At 50.1% G+C, this 22922-nt stretch overlaps 1 protein-coding gene across 1 annotated transcript in view; it reads left to right on the top strand.

Moving 5' to 3' along the window:
* The first annotated feature begins 10492 nt into the window (after window positions 1–10492).
* Window positions 10493–22922, top strand: part of LOC126109469 (uncharacterized) — a 172971-nt gene continuing 160541 nt past the window's right edge. The window contains 2 exon segments of the mRNA XM_049914497.1: window positions 10493–10529; window positions 10621–22734. Of these exon segments, the coding sequence (XP_049770454.1) occupies window positions 10493–10529; window positions 10621–22734 (12151 nt within the window).

Below are 22922 nucleotides of genomic sequence, written 5' to 3'. Positions count from 1 at the left end.
TAGCTCAGTTGGTACAGCACTTGCCCGCAAAGGCAAAGGTCCCGTGTTCGAGTCTCGGCCCGGCACACAGTTTTAATCCGCCAGGAAGTTTCAACATTACTAAGTCTTTAATGTATTTAGATTCATAGTTAAGATTTAGGTTGGACCATCAGTGCAGTTACTTATAAGTCGTTCTGGGATCAATTCTTTATGAATTTTTGGGTGTGGTCGTAAGGATGGGATTCGGAGGTTCACAACAATTCACAATTTCTTACCAATACCTGAGAAGATTTCTTTACATGTTTTGAATTTTTGTGCGAACTTTGCAGTTAACCTGTTAGTTGGGTTGTGCTGTATAGCTGTGACATATCACAACACACTATAAAAGACATAGAGGAAAGTTTATATTCTTCTACACAAATATGCCAGCGACAGAAACAGTCGATACAATAAAGAAAAAAACTTATAAGTCAAGGGAAAGTGTCTGCTATCGAAGCATATGGAATAATGGAATTACTGGAAACTGTTTCGAATTTATAAATAACTAGATGGAGTACCAATGGGCAACTGGATGTACACTCGTAACTGCATGCTTGACAAGAACGCGTGATCAAGCATTTTGCGCAATCGTACTTCATCTTTGGTAGGATAAATTCGCGCAAATGTCAGGACTGTAGAAGCTGCTTGATGCTTGATCGAATATCAGTTATGCATGTTTGCGAGTCACGTCGATCGACCTGAAACATACGAACTGCGAATAGTTGGAAAATTTTATATGCTTTTATAAAAGTCAGATTTTCCTGTGGAATACCAGATCAAACGGGTATCATGATAAAGCAAACAGGGATGCTGCGTATGATCTTCATCTTGCTAAATATAAAGTAGTTTATTCTGTAGCAGAGAAAGACGTCGTACTAAAACATAAATTCACTGAGATCAAATTACATAGGGAAAAGAAAAAACTGAAATTAGTAATAAATTAGGGACTGACGTATATGAGGTATGCAAGCTGGTGGTGCGATATTTTCATTAGTTTAGCATCTAATTTCGACGGAAGAGAAGTGACATAGGTTATCAAGGAAACTGGTATTTCAATATAGGTACAGAATACTGTAACCAGTGACTTTTTTGAAATAGTTATCTATTCCATGAACCGGTTTTGAAACGTTTTCAGGCTCATCTTCAGATGGTGTACGGTATGTTACACAGCTGTACATCATCTAAAGATGAGCCTGAAAAGGTTCGAAAACCGGTTCGTGGAATAGATAACTATTTCAAAAAAGTGACTGCTTGCCGCTTTCTGAAATCTGTATTGAATAAACAGTCACGGGTTCTTAAACATTCGTAATGGATAAGGGTAGACTGGTAGTTAGTTACATTAGCGCTGTTAGATATTTGCCTTTACGTGCGGAAAATTCCATACCTTTACAAAATCATTTGTTATTCTGGACCAGCCATGAGAGAGCATCTTCATCTGAGCTCGGCATGTTTCAGGTACGAACTGATGCTTATACAAACATACTTGAGCCTTATGGAGACATGACGGATATGCACATCCTGATGCTAAGCGCTTAATCACGTGTGTTTGCCAAGCATGCAGTAACACGTGCAGCCACCTTAGACAGCATCGAACGGGACCACACCAGTAGAGACCGCCAGCCGTAGTGACGTCATCGTACCGCAGCGGTGTCCCTGTAGCGCTGAGGGCAGCACGTCTGTTACTAAAGATGCCCGCTGTGAAGGGTCAGCCGTTATTGTGTAGGAATACAAAGTTACCGAGGTGCTCTGGGACGCAAGTACTTATATTGTTATTCCGAGAAGGCTCAGTGGGAAAACATGCCTCTCTTAGTCGTCCAAACGACTCATTACAAAAGTTTACAGTGACTGTTTCAGAAAGTCATATTCATTAATGTAGTCTGTTGCTTGAGAGAATAAGTAGTAGGCATATAACTGTGCACACCATTAAAGCTAACATTTTACAGGGTAAAAAACTTTGTTGTAATTTTTATAATTTCATTTGTGCATCGCTTACACTTAGAGGTACCGTTAACACCAATACAGTCAGGTCTGCTCTTACTAGACAAAGACATCTAGCGAATATTCCCTACGAGTATTCTTAGGTATTGCGTGGAAATGTGTGGCAGTGTATTTTTCTTTATGCAAAAAAGGGTAATTATACATCTTTTATAACACTATCCTTACTTTACGGTGGTGGTTGGAAAATTTATGTGTTCTATATGACTTGTGTGTTTTTATGTTCCTATACAAATCCTACTTCTCTGTTACGTCTGGGAAGCGGCTGTTGTGGTTACGAGGTGATTTCAGTGAACAGTGGCTCAAGAGTTGAAGCCCTCTCTGATACAGTAAGGTTTGAATTAGGTCTGCGTTTAAGAAAGATTTACCATAGAAATCACAGTGAAAAGGTTGTCTCTTGCAAAAGAGCGTTAAGCCGCCACCCACCTGCGAGCAGCGCAGTGGAATTGGCCCAAACATCCCGCAAACACTACAGTTTATTTTAATCTCAAATCAGAATAAAACTGTTTCATCTACAGTAATCACCGATGCGTCGGGAAACATCATTTGTGTCAGATTCAGATCGCATTGTTCTTGTGACTAAGGGAGCGGGGAGGGTAATATTACATACAACCTCAGATTCTGCCCTGATCTTACATTTACCTGTGATATTAACTTATATCCGGTTCATATTTCAGTAAAATCCCGTAGAACTCGGTTAAATATCAGTGTAATGTAAACATCTGGTTCTTAACGTAGGGAACTGTAAGCTTGTGCATTTCACAAAACTTGAAAGCCTGATTTCCTTTGACTATAGGAGTAATGAGTCACGTCATACAGATATTACGGAGTAGCAGTGCTGAGATGATGGAAGTGGGACAACCACACACCGCGTCAGTCCAAACTGGATTAATTACAACTTTAAAAAGTTGAGATGGTGGTTTTAATGCTCCTGGTGTTCTATATTATCTTCCCCCCATCCCCCCTCCACCCCCCTCCCAAACCCTAGATGAGTACTAAGAACGTTCATATAACCAGGTGAAACAGTCATAAAAATCCTTCTCTGGTATGTTGTTCAGTTCTCGCATCACGTTCGCACCTTCTTCCGTCTTGGTGAACCACCACACACACGTTCGGCACTTCGTCGTTTTGTGGTAGGTTCGTATTAATACACTCCTGGAAATTGAAATAAGAACACCGTGAATTCATTGTCCCAGGAAGGGGAAACTTTATTGACACATTCCTGGGGTCAGATACATCACATGATCACACTGACAGAACCACAGGCACATAGACACAGGCAACAGAGCATGCACAATGTCGGCACTAGTACAGTGTATATCCACCTTTCGCAGCAATGCAGGCTGCTATTCTCCCATGGAGACGATCGTATAGATGCTGGATGTAGTCCTGTGGAACGGCTTGCCATGCCATTTCCACCTGGCGCCTCAGTTGGACCAGCGTTCGTGCTGGACGTGCAGACCGCGTGAGACGACGCTTCATCCAGTCCCAAACATGCTCAATGGGGGACAGATCCGGAGATCTTGCTGGCCAGGGTAGTTGACTTACACCTTCTAGAGCACGTTGGGTGGCACGGGATACATGCGGACGTGCATTGTCCTGTTGGAACAGCAAGTTCCCTTGCCGGTCTAGGAATGGTAGAACGATGGGTTCGATGACGGTTTGGATGTACCGTGCACTATTCAGTGTCCCCTCGACGATCACCAGTGGTGTACGGCCAGTATAGGAGATCGCTCCCCACACCATGATGCCGGGTGTTGGCCCTGTGTGCCTCGGTCGTATGCAGTCCTGATTGTGGCGCTCACCTGCACGGCGCCAAACACGCATACGACCATCATTGGCACCACGGCAGAAGCGACTCTCATCGCTGAAGACGACACGTGTCCATTCGTCCCTCCATTCACGCCTGTCGCGACACCACTGGAGGCGGGCTGCACGATGTTGGGGCGTGAGCGGAAGACGGCCTAACGGTGTGCGGGACCGTAGCCCAGCTTCATGGAGACGGTTGCGAATGGTCCTCGCCGATACCCCAGGAGCAACAGTGTCCCTAATTTGCTGGGAAGTGGCGGTGCGGTCCCCTACGGCACTGCGTAGGATCCTACGGTCTTGGCGTGCATCCGTGCGTCGCTGCGGTCCGGTCCCAAGTCGACGGGCACGTGCACCTTCCGCCGACCACTGGCGACAACATCGATGTACTGTGGAGACCTCACGCCCCACGTGTTGAGCAATTCGGCGGTACGTCCACCCGGCCTCCCGCATGCCCACTATACGCCCTCGCTCAAAGTCCGTGAACTGCACATACGGTTCACGTCCACGCTGTCGCGGCATGCTACCAGTGTTAAAGACTGCGATGGAGCTCCGTATGTCACGGCAAACTGGCTGACACTGACGGCGGCGGTGCACAAATGCTGCGCAGCTAGCGCCATTCGACGGCCAACACCGCGGTTCCTGGTGTGTCCGCTGTGCCGTGCGCGTGATCATTGCTTGTACAGCCCTCTCGCAGTGTCCGGAGCAAGTATGGTGGGTCTGACACACCGGTGTCAATGTGTTCTTTTTTCCATTTCCAGGAGTGTAAAACGAAGTCCCGCCACGTGATGGTTCTTTGCAGAAATAATTATCCCTTCATTTCAATCAACCCGCTCCAGACGTCCACAGCTTGTTTTGTTAATTATTTCCTTTTTTGGGAGTCAAGGTGTTCGGGACGAAATTTACACACACCTTTCTCGTCTCCAAAACGTTCTCGAGGATGTCGTGGGCACTATATTAGGAGAAGTTTCTCTATTGCTATCTGTGACGTGCAAGGTAGGCACACTACTGCCACACATCCACTACCTAACAAGATCGCTCACAACTGACTGATCAAATAGCCATGTCTGTTCTTTGCTGTTGTTGGTGCAAGACGCCACTGCAGTTACAGCACAGATACCGCTCATACACCCGGAATAAAATCAGTGTCTAACCTTTTTGGACTGACAGCGCAGGTTCATTTGTAAGTAAGTGAACTGCAGTAGTAAAAGAATGCAGTCTGTCTACAAGAAAAACGGGTTACAAAATGTTTCTACCGCCCAGTCCTCAAGTGAATGCGACCCATAGAAGCCTCAACAAACAAGGGGTTTGAGGCGTATGCAAGGAAGGACGCTGCGAATAGTCGAAAATGTGTAGCAGAAATGTAAAAAAATTTTAATCTGCACGGTGGAGACGATAAAGACGAGATTACGCGAAAATAACAGCTTCCACAACGGTGTGAGAGCATTCTTCCCACGCTGTATCCGCAAATGGCAAAGGACGGAGATCTAAATTTCGTGCAACATAAAGTATCCCTTACAGAGTATAGATGTACGTTCGCAACATTCCAAAAGACGTGCTCTAAATTCTCTATGCTGTTCATTTTTGGAATACAACCTACGACCAGCTTAGAGACAGAAATGATGGCACTTTCCGCAGGACCTGACCATCATTTTGCAGGACGATGCTCAAGCACGTATCGTGCAAGCTATTGCTGATTCGTATGACTCATGGGGCTACTAAGTGCTTACCACCTACTGCACTCCCCTGACTTAAGCCCTCGTCAGTTCAACTCGATTTCTAAACTGAAGGAAACACTTAACGGTATTCGCTTCAGAACTGCTACAAATTCGTCGGGCAATAGATCGCGGCGCTCGAACTGTCAACACAAATGGCACTGCTAAGAGTATCCTACGACTTCCACATCGCTGCCAACGGGTTATACACAATGCTGGTAAATACTTTGAAGGTCAGTAAAATTTTGAAACACGTATCTATTTTGTACAAGCTCTAAATAAATAGTTGCCACTATTAAAGTTCCAACCCTCGTATTTATTGTCTTTCAATAAAAGTGTCATTTCTATTCGACACATTGCGTATTTCTTACAGTTAACTGTTGTAATGTACTGTAGCAGTTTCATCGAGCTATGTTACTTAGCACTGACGCATCAGGCGAAAGTTACTTTCCTCCTCAATCTTTGCACACCATCGTATAACAGTGCCATCTGAGGAAAACTGCGAAAATATCCATTTGTACTTTGAGAAGTTGAGCCCGACATAACGACTTGCTGCAAGCTGTCAACGCAGAAAGTATGTAAGGATATGCACTTCGCTAACCGTAAAAGACCTGGCTACAGCTTTAATATGTGACAATCCTAGTCTACGATCCAAAAGTTTGTATCGAAAGAAACGTTTGATCGTAAATCATATACATCTCCACCTGTATTCTTCAAACCAGTATTCACTACCATGTTCATGGCTGAGGATGCTTCTCGCATTATATTTTTTACTACTGCCCCGCTTTGTCCGACTCAAATTGACAAACGGCAACATCTGGGTGCCCTTGCGAAGCAGGCAACTTACTCTACAGCGGCGCGCGTCTGGTAGCGTTTGACATGGTGGTAGGGGCAAAGGGAAGGCTTGCACTTAGTCGCAGACTACATCTACATGTACGTAAGCGACCTTACGGTGTGTGGCGGAGAGTAGTTTGTGGACCACTGTCACTCCCTCCTTTTCCTGTTCCCATTTCAAAAGTTCACGGGAAGAACGATTACTGGCGAGCAACCTTCTGAGCTGGAATCTCTAATCTTATCATCATGGTCTTTTCACGTGATGTACATACGAGGAAGCAATATATTGGTTAACACTTTTCAGGGACGTACACCCTCGTGATTTTGATAGTAAACCACACGTGTTTCAGAACGGCTCTCTTGCAACGACTGCCAGTGAAATTGGCCACGCATCTCCGTGACGCGTTCGCGCTTACTAAAGGAACTTGTAACGAAATGCGCTGCTCTTTCTGTACCTTCTCTGTTTCCTCTATTAGTTCTGTCTCGTATGGATGTGGACTACATCTTGTGAGTATTTTTCCAGTGAATCTCAGTCTGAGGTCTGCTCTAGCTACGATTAGTTTTAATACGTAGTTCTATGAATATGACTACTTCCAGTGATTAAACTGCATACAATAACATGCCGCATGTTTGCGGGTGGAGCGGCGGGGGAGGTAGGGGGAAGAGGAGATCGCGGATTCGCTAGACGTGTCGACTGCGAAACAAATATGAATACGTGAAATGTATAGTTATTTCGGATTCTGTTGGCACATACACTGTTTACTATGTAAATTTTGTATTTTGCTGTAGTTATGATTTTTTCCCGCCTGAACAAGGTGTAAGTGTCGAAACGGCCACTGTACTTAAACCTTTCTCGCGAGTGTTAATGAAATTTTGCTGTAAGTGACTATTTAAGACGGGTGATCACATAAAAGTTATCGTACGAAAGGCAGATGGCAGACTGTGATTCACTGGAAAAATCGTCGGGGAATGTAGTCCGTCAACAAAATCCTGGTTCGACCAATACTTGAATATTGATCGTCAGTCTGGGAACCGTGCCAGATTGGATTGATGCAGTAAATAGACACGACCAAAAGAAGAGCAGTGCGTTACGTTACAGGATCATTTAGCAGACACGAAAGCGTCACATATATGATCAACCAAGTCCAGTGGCAGTTGCTGCAACAGAGGCTTTCTGTATCACGGCGTGGTCTATTGGTGAAAGTTCCGAGAGAATACGTTCCCAGGTGACTTAACAATATATCACTTCCTCCTACGTATATCTCGCGAAAAGACCATGAAGATAAAACTAGTGAGATTGAAACCAACACCGAGGCTTACCAGCAATCGTTCTTACCAAGAATCATATGCGACTGGAACACGAAGGAGGGAAAGTGACAGATGGACACAAAGCACCGTCCGGCACACAGTGCGTGGTGGCTTACCGAATATGTAGATGTACTGATGGTTTGTCATCATAAGGTGAAGCTATTCTCAAGCCGAGTCTTGGTGTGAATACCACAGTGCTTCTATAGGCATTGTGAGTTTACAAGGTGGTATATGTTTCCCATCTTGCAATTTCTGAAGCGACTTAACCCAGGTAGTTGTAGAGGGATGTACAGTTTAAAGTGTACTTCAAAATATGGTACAAATTGTCACTCTGAGACTTACCGACTGAGTTACCGAGTTACAACCGACACTACTATTTGTAAAAACTGTCACACATGTGCAGGAGACATGTAACTTCAGTAAAATTCAGTACACGGATTAGGGACATGACAGCAAACAAATTATCAGGATTACACAACTATATATGCACCCTGAAGGTGAGAATTCAGTACGGTGTGAGGCTGCCACGTGCTGCAATCAGAGCCTCTAGACTTCGCAGCATGGAATCAAAGAGTGCCCGCGTATGGTGTTCAGGAAAATTACATGCAGCCTATAGGATCAATGAACAAGTTGCCTCCCAACCAGATCCCAGACATATTCAACGGGTGTTATGTCAGGCAAACGTGCGACATAGGGAAGCACTTGTACCCGTAATTCTTCAAAAAGGTTTGCATATTCGTTGACACATGTGACCAGGCATTATTCTGCTGAAATATGGCATGTGGAGCTGCCTGCAGGAGGGGCAATACATTCAGCTCCAACTCCCCACCCTCTGCCGCCCTATTGACGAGGTGGCTGTTCAGATTACCCTCAATATATAGCAGGCTATATCGGTGGTTACAGTGAATCGCTATAAAGCTTATAATAGCCAATGCACCAACAAGGCGGAAAATAAATACACTAATGGCCATTAAAATTGTTACACCAAGAAGAAATGCAGATGATAAACGGGTATTCATTGGACAAATATATTATACGAAAACTGACATGTGATTACATTTTCACGCAATTTGGGTGCATAGATCCTGAGAAATCAGTACCTGAACAACCACCTCTGGCCGTAATAACGGCCTTGATACGCCTGGGCATTGAGTCAAACAGAGCTCGGATGGCGTGTACGGGTACAACTGCCCATGCAGCTTCAACACGATACCACACTTCATCAAGCGTAGTGACTGGCGTATTGTGACGAGCCAGTTGCTCGGCCACCTTTCACCAGACGTTTTCAGTTGGTGAGAGATCTGGAGAATGTGCTGGCGATGGCAGCAGTCGAACATTTTCTGTATCCAGAAAGACCCGTACAGGACCTGCAACATGCGGTCGTGCTTTATCCTGCTGAAATGTAGGGTTTCGCAGGGATCGAATGAAGGGTAGAGCCACGGGTCGTAACACATCTGAAATACAACGTCCACTGTTCAAAGTGCCGTCAATGCGAACAAGAGGTGACCGAGACGTGTAACCAATGGCACCCCATACCATCACACCGGGTGATACGCCAGTATGGCGATGACTAATACACGATTCCAATTAGCGTTCACCGCGATGTCGCCAAACACGGATGCGAACATCATGATGCTGTAAACAGAACCTGGATTCATCCGAAAAAAATGACGTTTTGCCATTCGTGAACCCAGGTTCGTCGCTGAGTACACCATCGCAGGCGCTCCTGTCTGTGATGCAGCGTCAAGGGCAACCGCAGCCATGGTCTCCGAGCTGATAGTCCATGCTGCTGCAAATGTCGTCGAACTGTTCGTGCTGATGGTTGTTGTCTTGCAAACGTCCCCATCTGTTGACTCACGGATCGAGACGGGGCTGCACGATCCGTTACAGCCATGCGGATAAGATGCCTGTCATCTCGATTGCTAGTGATACGAGGCCGTTGGGATCCAGCACGGCGTTTCGTATTAGCCTCCTGAACCCACCGATTCCATATTCTGCTAACAGTCATCGGATCTCGACCAACGCGAGCAGTAATGTCGCGATACGATAAACCGCAATCGCGATAGGCTACAATCCGACCTTTATCAACGTCGGAAACGTGATGGTACGCATTTCTCCTCGTTACACGAGGCATCACAACAACGTTTCACCAGGCAACGCCGGTCAACTGCTGTTTGCTTATGAGAAATCGGTTGGAAACTTTCCTTATGTCAGCACGTTGTAGGTTTCGCCACCGGCGCCAACTTTGTGTGAATACTGTGAAAAGCTAATCATTTGTATATCACATCATCTTCTTCCTGTCGGTTAAATTTCGCGTCTGTAGCACGTCATCTTCGTGGTGTAGCAATTTTAATATGGTGTAGCAATTTTAATGGCCAGTAGTGTAGTAATTCTGAAGAACTTTTGTATAGTTTGGAGGATAGGAGAGGTACTGGTTGAAATCAGGTAGTGACGGCGGGTTATTAGTTGTGTCTGGATACCTTAGTCAGTAACAGGATTATATTTTAACTAAAGTTCAGTCTTGATCACAACACTTATGTCTCAATAACATAGGTGACCGGTTTCGGTTATATTTATATAACCATCTTCAGACCCATGGCTTCCTTGGAGGATGGTAGGCGGAGCTCTCATCAGCTGCTGACTTTGTAGCAACTAAGGAGAGCTCCGCCTACCATCCTCCAAGGAAGCCATGGGTCTGAAGTTGGTTGTATAAATATAACCGAAACCGGTCACCTATGTTATTGAGACATAAGTGTTGTGATCAAGACTGAACTTTAGTTAAAATATAATAATCTATTGATCACTGTATTCCAAAAATGTTTCCCAAAAAAGTAACAGCAGTGGCTGTAAAAGGTATAGGTTACAGGTTCGAGTCCCGGTCTGGACAGTACAGGTCTGTACATAGTGTAACACCAGAGAAGCTGCCCTCCTGTGGCCACGGCAGTCACTGCCAGACGTACCCTTGCACTCATTGTTCCCTGGTTCCCGCTCTTGGCACTCTGTCTCCCCCACTCCTCGGCCACGCCTGCCCGTCTAACCCCTGGGCCTGCTGGTCGCGCCGCAGCGGCCGACGTGGTGCTGGCCGCGGCGACGTTCGTCCGCGAGGGCACCACCACGGAGTTCGCAACGGGCCGCGTGGGCCGCGGCAGGGCGCAGGTCGTGGCCACGACCAGCTCGCGGGTGTCCTTCGACCGGCCCACCAAGCCACTGATGCTCGTCTTCCCCACGACGGTGCTGCCCCCGCCCCCGCAACTGCAGCTGGCCTCCAAGGCGCCGCCTTCGGTGGTGGCAGCCACACCCATCCTGGGGCCCTACGAGCCGCCCCCGGACCCTCGCCGGGTCTCCACTGTCGGCGTCCTGGACAGGTACCGCCTCTCCAGTGAGGCCGTCAAAGACCGTGGCGGTGCGGACTTCTTGCTTCTAGACAGCGACGACGACCGCCCGGCGGCCGACTTTGGCGGAGCCCAGCTGTCAGAGAATCTCATCAACCGGTCGACAGAGCGCCTGCGGGTGAAGGACGTAGATGCCGGTGACCCGTTCCGCAAGAGGGACACCGACCGGCAGCAGCCTGACGGTCAGCAGCTGGAGGGTCATCAGACGGAGGGTCAGCAGAGGGACGAGACCGCCACGACAATCCGTCCCGACAAGGTCGTCACCGTCCGGCCCATCAACGACCTGCCGACCTTCACCGTACGGCACGACTTCTCCCCCAGTGGCTTTTCCCAGTCGGGCGACGAGGGTGACGACCTAGGCAGTCCAGATTATGGCGATGCTCCTCCTCCCCAGCAGCCCAAGAAGGACTACCTCTCCAGCTTCAGATCCGGGAAGGCCATCTTCAGGGGCGGCAGACCCGACCCGCCGCGCCTCAGCAAGCTGCGCGAGACGGTCACCTACACTGGATTCGCTGACTTCACCACCACCATTGGTGACACTGTCGTTGTGTTCACGCCCAGCACTGCCAAGAAGCAGCCACCAGCACAGCCGACACGGGCAGTGACCAGTGCTGCAGGCGACGCTACAGTTTTCCAACCGGGCGTCGTCACGAAAGTAAAAACGTTCTTGTCGCATACACCCGGAATGGTGACTCGCACTGTTACCGGCCACTCCATCACGACACACACGACACTGCCCACTATGGTGGTGCTGCCGGAGACGTTTGCCAGCAGGCGTCAGAAAGCGCAGCATCAAGACGTCGCATCGTCAGTGTATGTAGTCGAAGCTGCCCCACCAGAACCGCCAACCACACCGCCACCTCCGACCACAAACCCTCCACCTACAGTGCCCAAGGAAACTGACCCGCCACCGAGGGAAACGACACCCCCACCGCCAACTCAGGAAACGACACCAGATGAGGGTGCCAAATTGGAGGTGCTTTCCCGTGAACAGGACATATTTGACTCTCCACCGACCTCCACTTACCCGGATGATGACGTGGCCGTGCAAGTGCCCGTAACGAGTGTCGTGATCGACTATGAAGACTATGACCAGTCGTCTTCTGCTGCACCAGAAGTGATACAACCATCTTTGACAGAGATCCAGGTGGCGACAGTAACGTCAGTTGTTGACGGGACCATCGAACCGTCATCTGTGCTAGATGATGGAACTGACGACTTGATAGAACCGTCGCCTGTCGTCGTCGAAACACCAGAACTCCAGCTGCATGCAACGGAAGTGATCACAGAAGCACCAATACCGGAAAGCAACGAGGAGGAACAGGAAGGAGAACAAGAAGTGCACTCTACAGTAGAATTAGAGGTCACATCCACAGCACCACTAACATCTTATCGCACGGCGATGACACAGTTATTTGATCACGGTGACGAGGAATACCCACTTGGTCTAATAAAAGCTATTGCAGGCACTGAAGTCATTAATGACACAACTACCCTCTTCACCTCTCTCATTCACGGTAGCTCCGTCGATGGTCACTATGCACAAATTATCTATTCGGCCTCGAGTATATTTTATTATGAAGGAGACACAAAAGTTATCGTGCCAACAGAGAGTGCAATAGCGCCGACGTCCACAGTTGACCTGGAGACTACTCACACAGCAGCCTCCCAGCCACCGTCTTCGGAGGGATCTCAGGAACAGGAGGGCGAGGAAGAGGTCACTACATCGCCTGCGACAATCCCTGCAGAGCAGCCAGGCCTCACTACTGACACAGACGGTGTGACAACTATCGAAGATGGCGACGGCACACTCAGTACCCTACCACAAGAATCCACCACTTTGCCAGAGGGAGACTTGTCGAATGAGGTCGAGACTGGTCGTAAGACAAGTGGCGGTGTTGAGGACCAGAATATCGTTGAAGGCAGTGCTGGAAAGGAAACTCCTGGAACTACTGTCGCACAAGTGACCACACCGAAAACAGACGTCGAACCATCACCGACAGAACCCAGTCCCGCTAAGGATGCCGGTGTCGCACAAGATGAAGATACATCTGCCAGTCAGTTGCAGGATGGAGTGACACCTACATTGATTACACAGATTGTTGCCAGTACAATCTATGAGACATTCACGCATCTGACTGCCTTCTTCATTCCTGTCGACGGTGGCACTTCGACATCGATCAAAACAAGAGAAGTGGTGACATCACAGGTCATACTAGCCACGCAAGTAGTGCCAGTCGCTGTAGCAAATATTCAGTCCACTGCCCTTCCAGAAGCTCCTGCTGCCGTCACCACTCCACCAGAGACAGTACACCAGCAACCGACACCACCGCCACCGCAGGTCTCGGTAACGCCCGAAATCACAGATGGAAGCGACAAAGAGCAGGAAACCCACGCTGCGACTGAACCGTCAACTGCTGCAACGCCAGAAAATCCGCCAGCCGTCGTTCTACAACCGACCACAGTTGCTTCGCCACCGGCAGGCGAAGACGAAGGAGAGGAGGAGGGTGAACTGGAGCTGCTTGTCAAGTCTGTATTTACTACCTACACATACCTGACGACCTATTTCCAGGACAGCACGACCACCGTTGCGAGCAACATTGAAGTGGTGACTAATGTCGTCACGGAAACGGTGGACAAGGACTACTTCCGCCGTGTGACAGATCCTGCTGTTGCTGGGCTTTTAGCACGTACTGATAACATTGTAGAGCCGACGCCAGAGGTGGCACCCACCAGCGTTGGCATCGGACGTCCGACCACCAAGTTCTTCCCAGATGAGGAACTCTTCTCAGCTGTTGTGGACTCGGTAGATATCGAGCGCGAGATGGCCACGGAAGCGACGCCTGCCCTGGACCAGGATGTCATTAAGACCTTCTACACGACGTACACATACTTCACCACCATCTTCGTAGATGGTGAAACGACAGTGAGCAGCCGGACAGAGGTCTACACCAATATCGTAACACCGACAGCACTCTTGGAAGCAACGCCAACTCTAAGTGCTGCCCAAGACATTCGCCCAACCAGTCAGTTGACGCAGGTGGAGGAAGACGACTTGGACAATCCTCTGAAGAACCAGCCACTTCTAAAGAACGCTCCCCGTCGTCAGTACCTCTACAGCAGCACCATAACGCGTGAGCACAGCCAGCCGCGGTCGTCGCTGAATGAAGTTGACAGTGAGGGCACCACAGCTACACTGGCAAATGACTTCTTCGATGACATTGAGAACAGCATTATAGTGCCTGCCAAGAGCAAGCTGGGAGTTGCTGTTGGAACTAAGAACGTGTATGCCACCATCACGAGACCACCTGCAATACTGGCCACTTCAGAGCCAGAGCTCACATCATCCGTGGTGGAGACAATGATCAGCAGCTCCAGTGGAGAGCGCACAATCATTGCTCCTCCAGAACGCCACAATGCTTTGCCTTTCCTGCCAGCACTTGACGACCAGGTCAGTTCAGAGAGCAATACCGAATCTTTAGAGCCATCTCCAACGCTGCTCCTCCAGACTAGCTATACAACATATACCTACTTCACAACCATATACAAGGGAACTTCCACGGATGTGAAGAGCCGTTTGGAGACGGTCACAAATGTCGTCACTGAGACTCTGACGCCGCAAAGGACTGCTCTGCTCACTGACGAACTTGTCCCCACTGAGGATGATCCTTCCTTGCCTACGACCTACTTCACCACATTCACCTATTGGACGACACTTTTCAAAGATGGCACATCCACAGTGACCAGTCGCGAGGAGACTGTATCTGAGGTAGTAACGCCAACAGTGTCGTCCTCTACACAGACCAAAGCTGAGATCGTCCCCACTACTACACCAAAGGATATCGATCCTTTAGCTACACCAGTTGTCGCCGTTATTAATCCTAGTGAGGTCATCTATGAGCCTACTACCTACTTCACCACTTTCACGTTCCTGACGACATCGTATATTGGCAACAGCACTATTGTCAATAGCAGGCTGCAGACTGTAACAGAGGTTGTGAACGGTACGGTAGCTGCAGATGAAGCAGCAGCTGTATTGGCGGGGAGGGCTGTGGCGACGTCGGCCAAAGCACAAGAACTGGGGGAAGGTGTGCCAACAGTCAAACCAGTGGTATCGGCATCAGTTGTGGACACTACTCCAACACCAGCAGCAAAGGAAGCTACATCAGCCTCAACAAAAGTGGAGCTGCCAACGGGATTCCTTTCCACTGTTGTCAGTAGCATAGTTGATGAGGCCGGAACCACCACACTCTTCTCGACTGATGTCTCCGGAACCTACATTGATGGCCTGTATGCCCAGATACTAGAGAGGAAAACCCGTATCATACCACCTGCTCCAGTTTCAGTACCAGTGGAGCCTACTCCAACACCAAAACTGCCAGTGGGGGTGGTTTCCCTCAACAAGGGCCGAATTGTCGATGCTGATGGCGTCAGCACTACGTTCTTCACCACAGAAGCCATTGGCACGTACATCAATGGGCAGTACTCACAGATAGTGGAGAGCACATCCTCCATAAAGGTGAATGAAGAACGTCAAAGTGCTCTACATCTGGCTCTAGCGCCTTCTCCAACAGTGGAGATTGCTGGCAAGACATACAGGACAGGGCTGGTGCGACTGATTGATGGCACGATGGCCAAAGATGGTACGACAACATTCTATGAATCCAAAGTCTCAGGTACATTGGTGGGTGGAAGGTATGCGCAAGTAATTGAAAGCACATCGTCTTTCAAAGTGGATGTTCCAAGCACAACAGCACCACCTGTAGCTGTAGTTGCTCCGACAGCAGTGAGTGGCGTCCCTGTGGTGGCTCCAACCGCAGCAGTTGTGACAACTACAGCGCCAACACCAGCTGTGGTCGAGAGCTCTCTGGGCAGTGATGAAACCTCAACGTCGACGACACCACAGACGTCTTCAGAGCAGCAGGATGACGATAGCAGTGAGAATGAGTCAGACAACGACGGCGCCAAGTTCTTACTTGGTAAAGGGTCAGGTTCAGGACGGAACAGGACACGCCTAACATACCAGTCTAAGAAGAATACTTTCACACCATCAATTCGCCCTTTTGGCACGCAAGGGGCTACGCGACCACCATATAGGCCTCAGAACAAGCGACCAGCCACAGTGACACGGACTGTTGTAACTCCAACCATCACAGCAACGCCTGCTGCCGTGGGTAAGGCTGCCGCCACTGGAAGGTTCTCTGGAAGCCGAAGAGGAGGCTTAGCATCGTCGTCGGCCGCTAACGAGATTCGCCCATCTGCCAGCAGTGGACGCCGTTTCTCTAGACCAAGAGGCTCATCTCCTGTGCCCGGAGGGCAATCTTCTGCATTCCCCACCGGAGGCAGAGGACGGAGCTCGACGCGAGCTGGGGCCATCAGCCCAACAGCAGTTGGAGGCCCTCAAGGATCCAGTCGCAGAGGATTGTACTTCAGAGGCTCAAGTGCTGCACCTGGACGCTCATCTTCAGCAGGGTACTTCGGAAGCTCCTCGAGGTACAGGGGCCGCGTCAATCCGACCTCGACAATCTCTCGCAGTGGTGCGACAGCCAACTATTTCCCAGCAACGACACCTACCGACGAGACTCTAGAGACTGACGACTTTATCACCACACTCGTCACTGAGGAGACACCACAGTTTACAGACAACGACGGCCAGTACGAGACGCAACCACTTCCTTCAACGACAGAGTCTGCGCGCCGGAACCCGCTACTGAATCGCCTGAGGCGCCCTCCGCTGGTGAGGGCGAGCACCACCACAACACCCAGATCGCAGACATCACTGACAACTCCTTCCAGAGGAAGTTCGACTACACGTAGGACGTCAAATAGACCAGTAGGCTCCGCAGCATCCACTACCACCAGTAGGCCGAGGGCACGGTTACCTCTGAGATACCAGCCAGCTGTCAACAGACCGCGCCCAGGAAACAGTTTGTTCCCTCCACGCAGCCTGTTCAAGCGTCCAGGTCAGGAAGAGGAGCCCCAGCAGCAAGAAGAGCAGAACAACGAGGATGAGGCGCAAGACGAGCCACAGGATGAAGAAGACATCCAAGAGGAGGATGTAGAGGATGAAGACGAGCTGAGAGACAATGATTATGAAGGAAGCGAGCATAAGGAGTCGAAAAAGGCAGCACCACCACGCAGCAAAGGAGTCCCATACAAACCAGTGCAGATCAGACCGTTCAGCTTCAGGAGACGTACGAAGCGCCAGGTGGACAAGCCGAGTGGAGCGACACGGACGTATTCGTCGAGGTTCAGAAGGCCTGGTGCCAGGGTGGCACAGCCACAAGCACCACCCGAAGAACCGGCAACTCCGGAGCCACCTCCACCGCCACCCCCACCACAGCAGAAGAGCAAAACCGGCGGCCGGTACTCGGGCCGAGGACGGACACAGAACCAGCAGCAACAGCAACCGACGCCACAGGGGCGGATCAAGCCTTCGCCGTCATCTGCCACCTCGGGTAGAGCGCAATTTACCTTGAGGGAGAAGGACACAAGTAGTGGTACCTCTCGTTATCGGCGGCCACAGAACACAGAGACAGCCACCGCGACGAGTGACAGACGGACCAACAAGAGTGGCAGGAGGAGAGGAGGCAACAGCAGGAGTGACGAGACGACTTCGTCCGTCCCTTCGAGGCCGAAACCGCCGAGGCTGCGTACCACCAGCAACTCCAACAGCAAACAGACAGACACTAGCTTCTCGTCTCAACGTGCCACCCGCCGGAACAACGGCAACACGAACACGAGCCCGAGGCGCAACAGTGGCAGCAGTAGGACGCGGTTCAGCAAGGAGCCTGAGCTGGACAAGTTCACATTCTCACTGCCGACCTTCGATGGCACCATCACAGTGACTCATCACATACCAGAGGAAGCCACCATACCTGTGATTAACGGTAAGAATACTGAATACCGAAATGTGCTGACAGCGCGACACAGCACTGAGGTGCTATCGCCAAACCAGTATGTCACGTCCACAGTCAAAGACGGTGGCACAATCTTGTTCTTGACGAGTGAAGTAACGGCAGCAGTGGCCGGAGGAGCTACGGAGATAACACAGTTCTACTTGCGTGAGACGCCAACGACGAGCGTGATATTTACGCCTACCACAATCCGTGGCCGCCTCACATCTTACTCGCACATCATTCCGAGCACAGTGTACGACGTCGAGTCGACAGTAAGCACCATACAGCCTGCCATAGCCGCCAATGCACCGTTGGCCAATCTGTTACTCTCACAACTTCTGCTCGGTAATCTCGGAGGTGGTCTTCCGGGAGGCCTCAACCCTCTTCTGGCCCTGCAGAACCAACCACCTGCACCACCACCCACTCCTACAACAGAATTTAAGACGCGCACCAGCACGTACGTCACCACTCTCACCACTGGAAAATCGACAGTCCTGCCAATAACTCTGCGAGGCAAGAAAATTTACACGACTATTGTGGACCAGTCAGAAGAAGTCATCACGGCCACTGAATTCTTTACTGACACGGTGGTGGTGACACCGACCCCCACTGCTGTCAACAACCAACTGAACTCACTCCTCCTCCCAGCATTGCTGCAGGCTCAACTTTTAGGGCCCACAGGACCCATGCAGAGTCCTCCTCAGCCAAACATACTGGCGTCTCTGGGACAACCAGACTTCCTGCCCACTGGAAAAGGACTCCTCTTCCAAGAGCCAGACAATGCTGAAGTGCCACTCGAGCAGGTGCAGCCTTCTGAGCAACGAGGTAGGAATTCGAGGCGCCGACAACAGCAGCAGCAGCGACCAGACGACGCTGATCGTCTAGCACGAGAATCAGAGGCAGACGAGACAGTACCAGATGATGATGATGTCCAACAGCAGGGGTCCCAGGGCCGCGACGACGAGGTAGTCCGCACTTGGAAACCTCCAAGGAAGAAAACGCGGAACGGAAACAATAACAGACCTCCAGACCCAGCGCCTCCAGTGGAGACGAGCGTTGTAACACTGTACGTCTCTGGACGACGACCAGGCGAGTTTAGCACAGTGGTATCTACAGTAACTGGAGACAGCAGCATCAGGAAGCGTGAGATCCGCTTTGTACCAAAGTTGGAGCCATCGAGGCTGCCACAGATTGGCAGCTCTTTCGGTAATGACGACGAAGAGCAAGATGTCCCAACGCACAAGCTAAACTATTTGGACAACTATGTCATGTCGGCGATGGGAGATGTTGGTGTACTGGAAAGCAGCGAGGTGGAGACTCAGAGCTTAGAGAGCATAGTAGGTGACGTTAGCAAATACGTTTCTAGTGGGCTTACCACAACGATATCGAGGAGATCTGGACACACTACGAGACCTCTAATGAATACTAGAAAAGCAGCAGTCGAGGAGTCGTCTTCCTCTGTGAACAACAACAACGCTACCGGTCATTTTTTATCCGAAGGCCCCGCTGAGTCTGCCCCACTCAAGCGGAAGGTCGTAGGTGATTACATCAGGGGCAAAGACAACAATGGTGATGACGAAAGCGAAATCATTTCAGAAACTGAAACTGCCGCAAATGACACTGTAGCAATGTTTCTACCATCAGCATCTCAGTCTGGTCAAATTCTCTCACGGCACAAGAGGAGTCCGGATGTGTCTGACGATGCACAGGACGAGCCGACGACGAGAAGGCCGGGCCACCGAGGTAGGACCAGAGTAGTGCGTCTGCGCCGGCCTCTTAACAGACCGTCAGCTAACGACGATCTCCAGAACGTCACTCGTAAGAGAGGAGAGGTCCTACACTTGTCAGAAGCACAGCAGACTGACCACGTGACTGAGATGAACCTCGCGACACCAGCCGTCAAGCACAAGCACAAGTACATAAACCTAGGTGATTACGGCTTGCGGACGATTAAGATAATACGGAAACCTTCGAATGACAGTGGCACGGAACCGCAGAGGAAGCGAGTTATTGTGGCCAGGAGAAAGAAACCTGGACGCTCATTTGAAGACGACGACGATCCTCCAGTGCAGGTGAGACCAGCCTTAGTAAAATCTCGTTACGTGGAAGCACTGAGACATCTGTCTGAAGATGATGATGAGGAGGAGGAGGAGGAGGAGGTCTCTACACCAGTAGCTCCAATCTTGGAAGCGACCACCAGCCGTGACATAAAGCCGACTAAATCGTCAGCCAGACGGAGGATCATAGTGACGAAAAAGCGTCCAGTGTCCACACGTCAGAAGACAGACTCTCCAGTTACCACCACTGCAGCTGAGTTCGAACGCTCAAAATCTGCAGTCACTCCAGCGGCAGTACCGACACTTATGTCAAGCCAGAGGAGGAGGATTGTTGTCACTCGGAGGAGACCAGTGCTTCACAAGGACACTGAGATCCCAGTCAGGCCGACTAGTATTGTGATTTCGACTCAGGGCACCAAAGCTGTCACGTATTCGACGCTAGCAAGGGAAAATAAAGTAACGTCTAGCGAAAACGGCGTTTCTACGAGCAGTTACTCATCATCAGACATTGAAGAAGATGACGATTCAGAAGAAGAGAGAGATGACGAGGAGGAGGAGGACGACCAGGACGAAGAAGAGGAGGAGGACTACGACGAAGTGATTCAGTCATCCAGAGAGAGGCAACCATCCAAAGGAAGCAATGGAAGAGACGTATCTACGACGCCTAAGAGTGTACCTTCACTGAAACCACAGACTGCACTATTGCCGAGAGATTCTTTGAAACCATATCAGTATGGCAGAACTACCACTACTGGAGCAGTCAGCACGTTTGGTGAGCCAACTGACAGACCAACGAGTATAATCTCTGCAAAACCGCAGGCAGTGTCGCATATACGAGATATTTTCAAGTTCAGCCAGTATGGTAGGACCACTACTGAAAACCTCATTAACAGGGTAAGTGAGTTTACAACGAATATTAACAGCATCACGTCAACAGAAGGTGAAGAGGAACCTCAGGTGAAGACGACTCTGAATTTCAACGGACGTTTCTTACCAACACAGAGCACAAAGAGCATTACAGGGGACAGCTCAAGGGAATTGTTCGGCTCCAGTGACAGGCCTTCCACGGAGAGGTATTCGACACCAGAAACCTCGTCAGAGGAGTCTCTCGAGGAGGATGAGGCAGAAGATCAAGAGTCTGGTCAAAATAAATCAGAAGAGTATGATGAGGAGGAACAAGAAGATGTATCGAAAGAAAATGAAAGAGAGGGAGAAAGCGTACCAGTCAGTCAAGAGGAAGCCAGTTCTGAAGCACCACCCAGCCTAGAGAGTGTGGAAGAGGTGAAAGCACCATCGAGCTCAGAGGAGATTGTGACCAAGCCATCAGCCAGAGGATCGACTGTCGAGGAAAGGACGACGGCTCAGAGCCGTGACTCCCTCCTCACCACTGAAGAGTCAGTCCATACCATCAGTTTCGTGGCGACGTCTCCACTCTCATCTCCAATCGACGAGTTAGGTCTCACCACACAGGATAACGAGATCGATACAGGTTCACCCGTCAAGGATCCAGATGTCCGTGCCCATCAAGTCGAGTCTAATGGGTTGACTCCCTCTGATGTTAGGGAGGACATTTTAGGAGTTACATCAACTGCTCCCCAGACCAGCTCCACAGCAGAGGCCTCGTCTGAGAAACCTCCAGATCTTGTAGAGGCTAGCACAGAAACTTCGAGTCTACGTCCTGCCGAAGGCAGTCAGAATATATCGTCAGAGGAAGATACAGCTGCAACGACGTCGACGACGACGACGACAACCACAACGCCGCTGCCTGACGACGTCCTGGTCAGCCCCGACGGTGAAAGTGATGGTAACGGTACCATCACAACAATAGAGACGCCAACCACCACGGAGAGCAGTACTTTTGACGGACCGCGCTTCATACGTCCGACGCGTTTCAGCATCACGCGGCGCCCAACTAAGACGCGTCTCGGCTTTCCTGGTCAACGTCGCCGGACTTCGACCACTGCTAAAGGTGTGGCGCCGACCGCCACCAAGAGCAGGTCCCAGGAGGGAGCCACTGCACGAACGACCAGACCACCTTCCACAGGCTACCGTTACAGAAAGACATCACCCACCAAGAGTTCTTTCGGCCGAGCTGCAACTACTAGAGCTAGACCGAGGTTTGGCGTCACTTCTGTTGTCCCAACTAGCACTGCCGATCTGGAATTGGAACCTACCATCCTGGCCGAAGTACTGCAGGGCTCGAGCGAAGTGTCGGATGGAGACGGAGCTGTGGTTCCGACTGCAGTGACCGAAGTGGGTCCGACAGTTGTCAGCGGGGACCTGGTACGAGAGACCACGGCAGATGTGCGACCGGAGATTTCGTCCCAGTTGGACGGGGTGGTCGTACCTACCGAGGTGCTGCTGCAGGGAGAGGAGATTGCGAAAGAAACACCGGCAACAGTCAGCGCTACTGGGGCTGACCAGTTGAACAGTGCTGTGCTGGTGACCTATGACGGAGGGGCGGAGATCTTGACGAAGCTGGGTGTCGAAGCCTCTGCTACAGTGGACCACGGTGATGCCCACGTGGTGACCGCTACGCCGCTCCTGCCGGTGCAGCCCATCACCACCGTGGTGACTAGCACGCGGCTCCGCACGTACACGTTCATCGTGACGCGGGTCGCCGGTACAGAGCAGGTGGTCACCTCCACCACTGAGGTAAAGCCTCACGTCACCACCGTCACCATTACACTGCCTCCTGCTGCAGCAACTGGTGAGTACCTGCTACATCCAGTGTAAGATGAGATAATAATATTTTGTCTACAGAGTGTATCACGATAGCTGTTAACCTTAAATATGTCTGGAACTGTTCAGTTTATCATACAATGCTGTCATCCACTTCTTTGGTGACAAATATTTTTGCCGTTTAGGCAATTTTATGCTAACCGTTTCGTCTTCTGC

Source organism: Schistocerca cancellata, chromosome 12 (genome assembly GCF_023864275.1).
Source record: "Schistocerca cancellata isolate TAMUIC-IGC-003103 chromosome 12, iqSchCanc2.1, whole genome shotgun sequence".
Lineage (NCBI taxonomy): Eukaryota > Metazoa > Arthropoda > Insecta > Orthoptera > Acrididae > Schistocerca > Schistocerca cancellata.
This window is presented reverse-complemented; position numbering and strand designations above follow the sequence as displayed.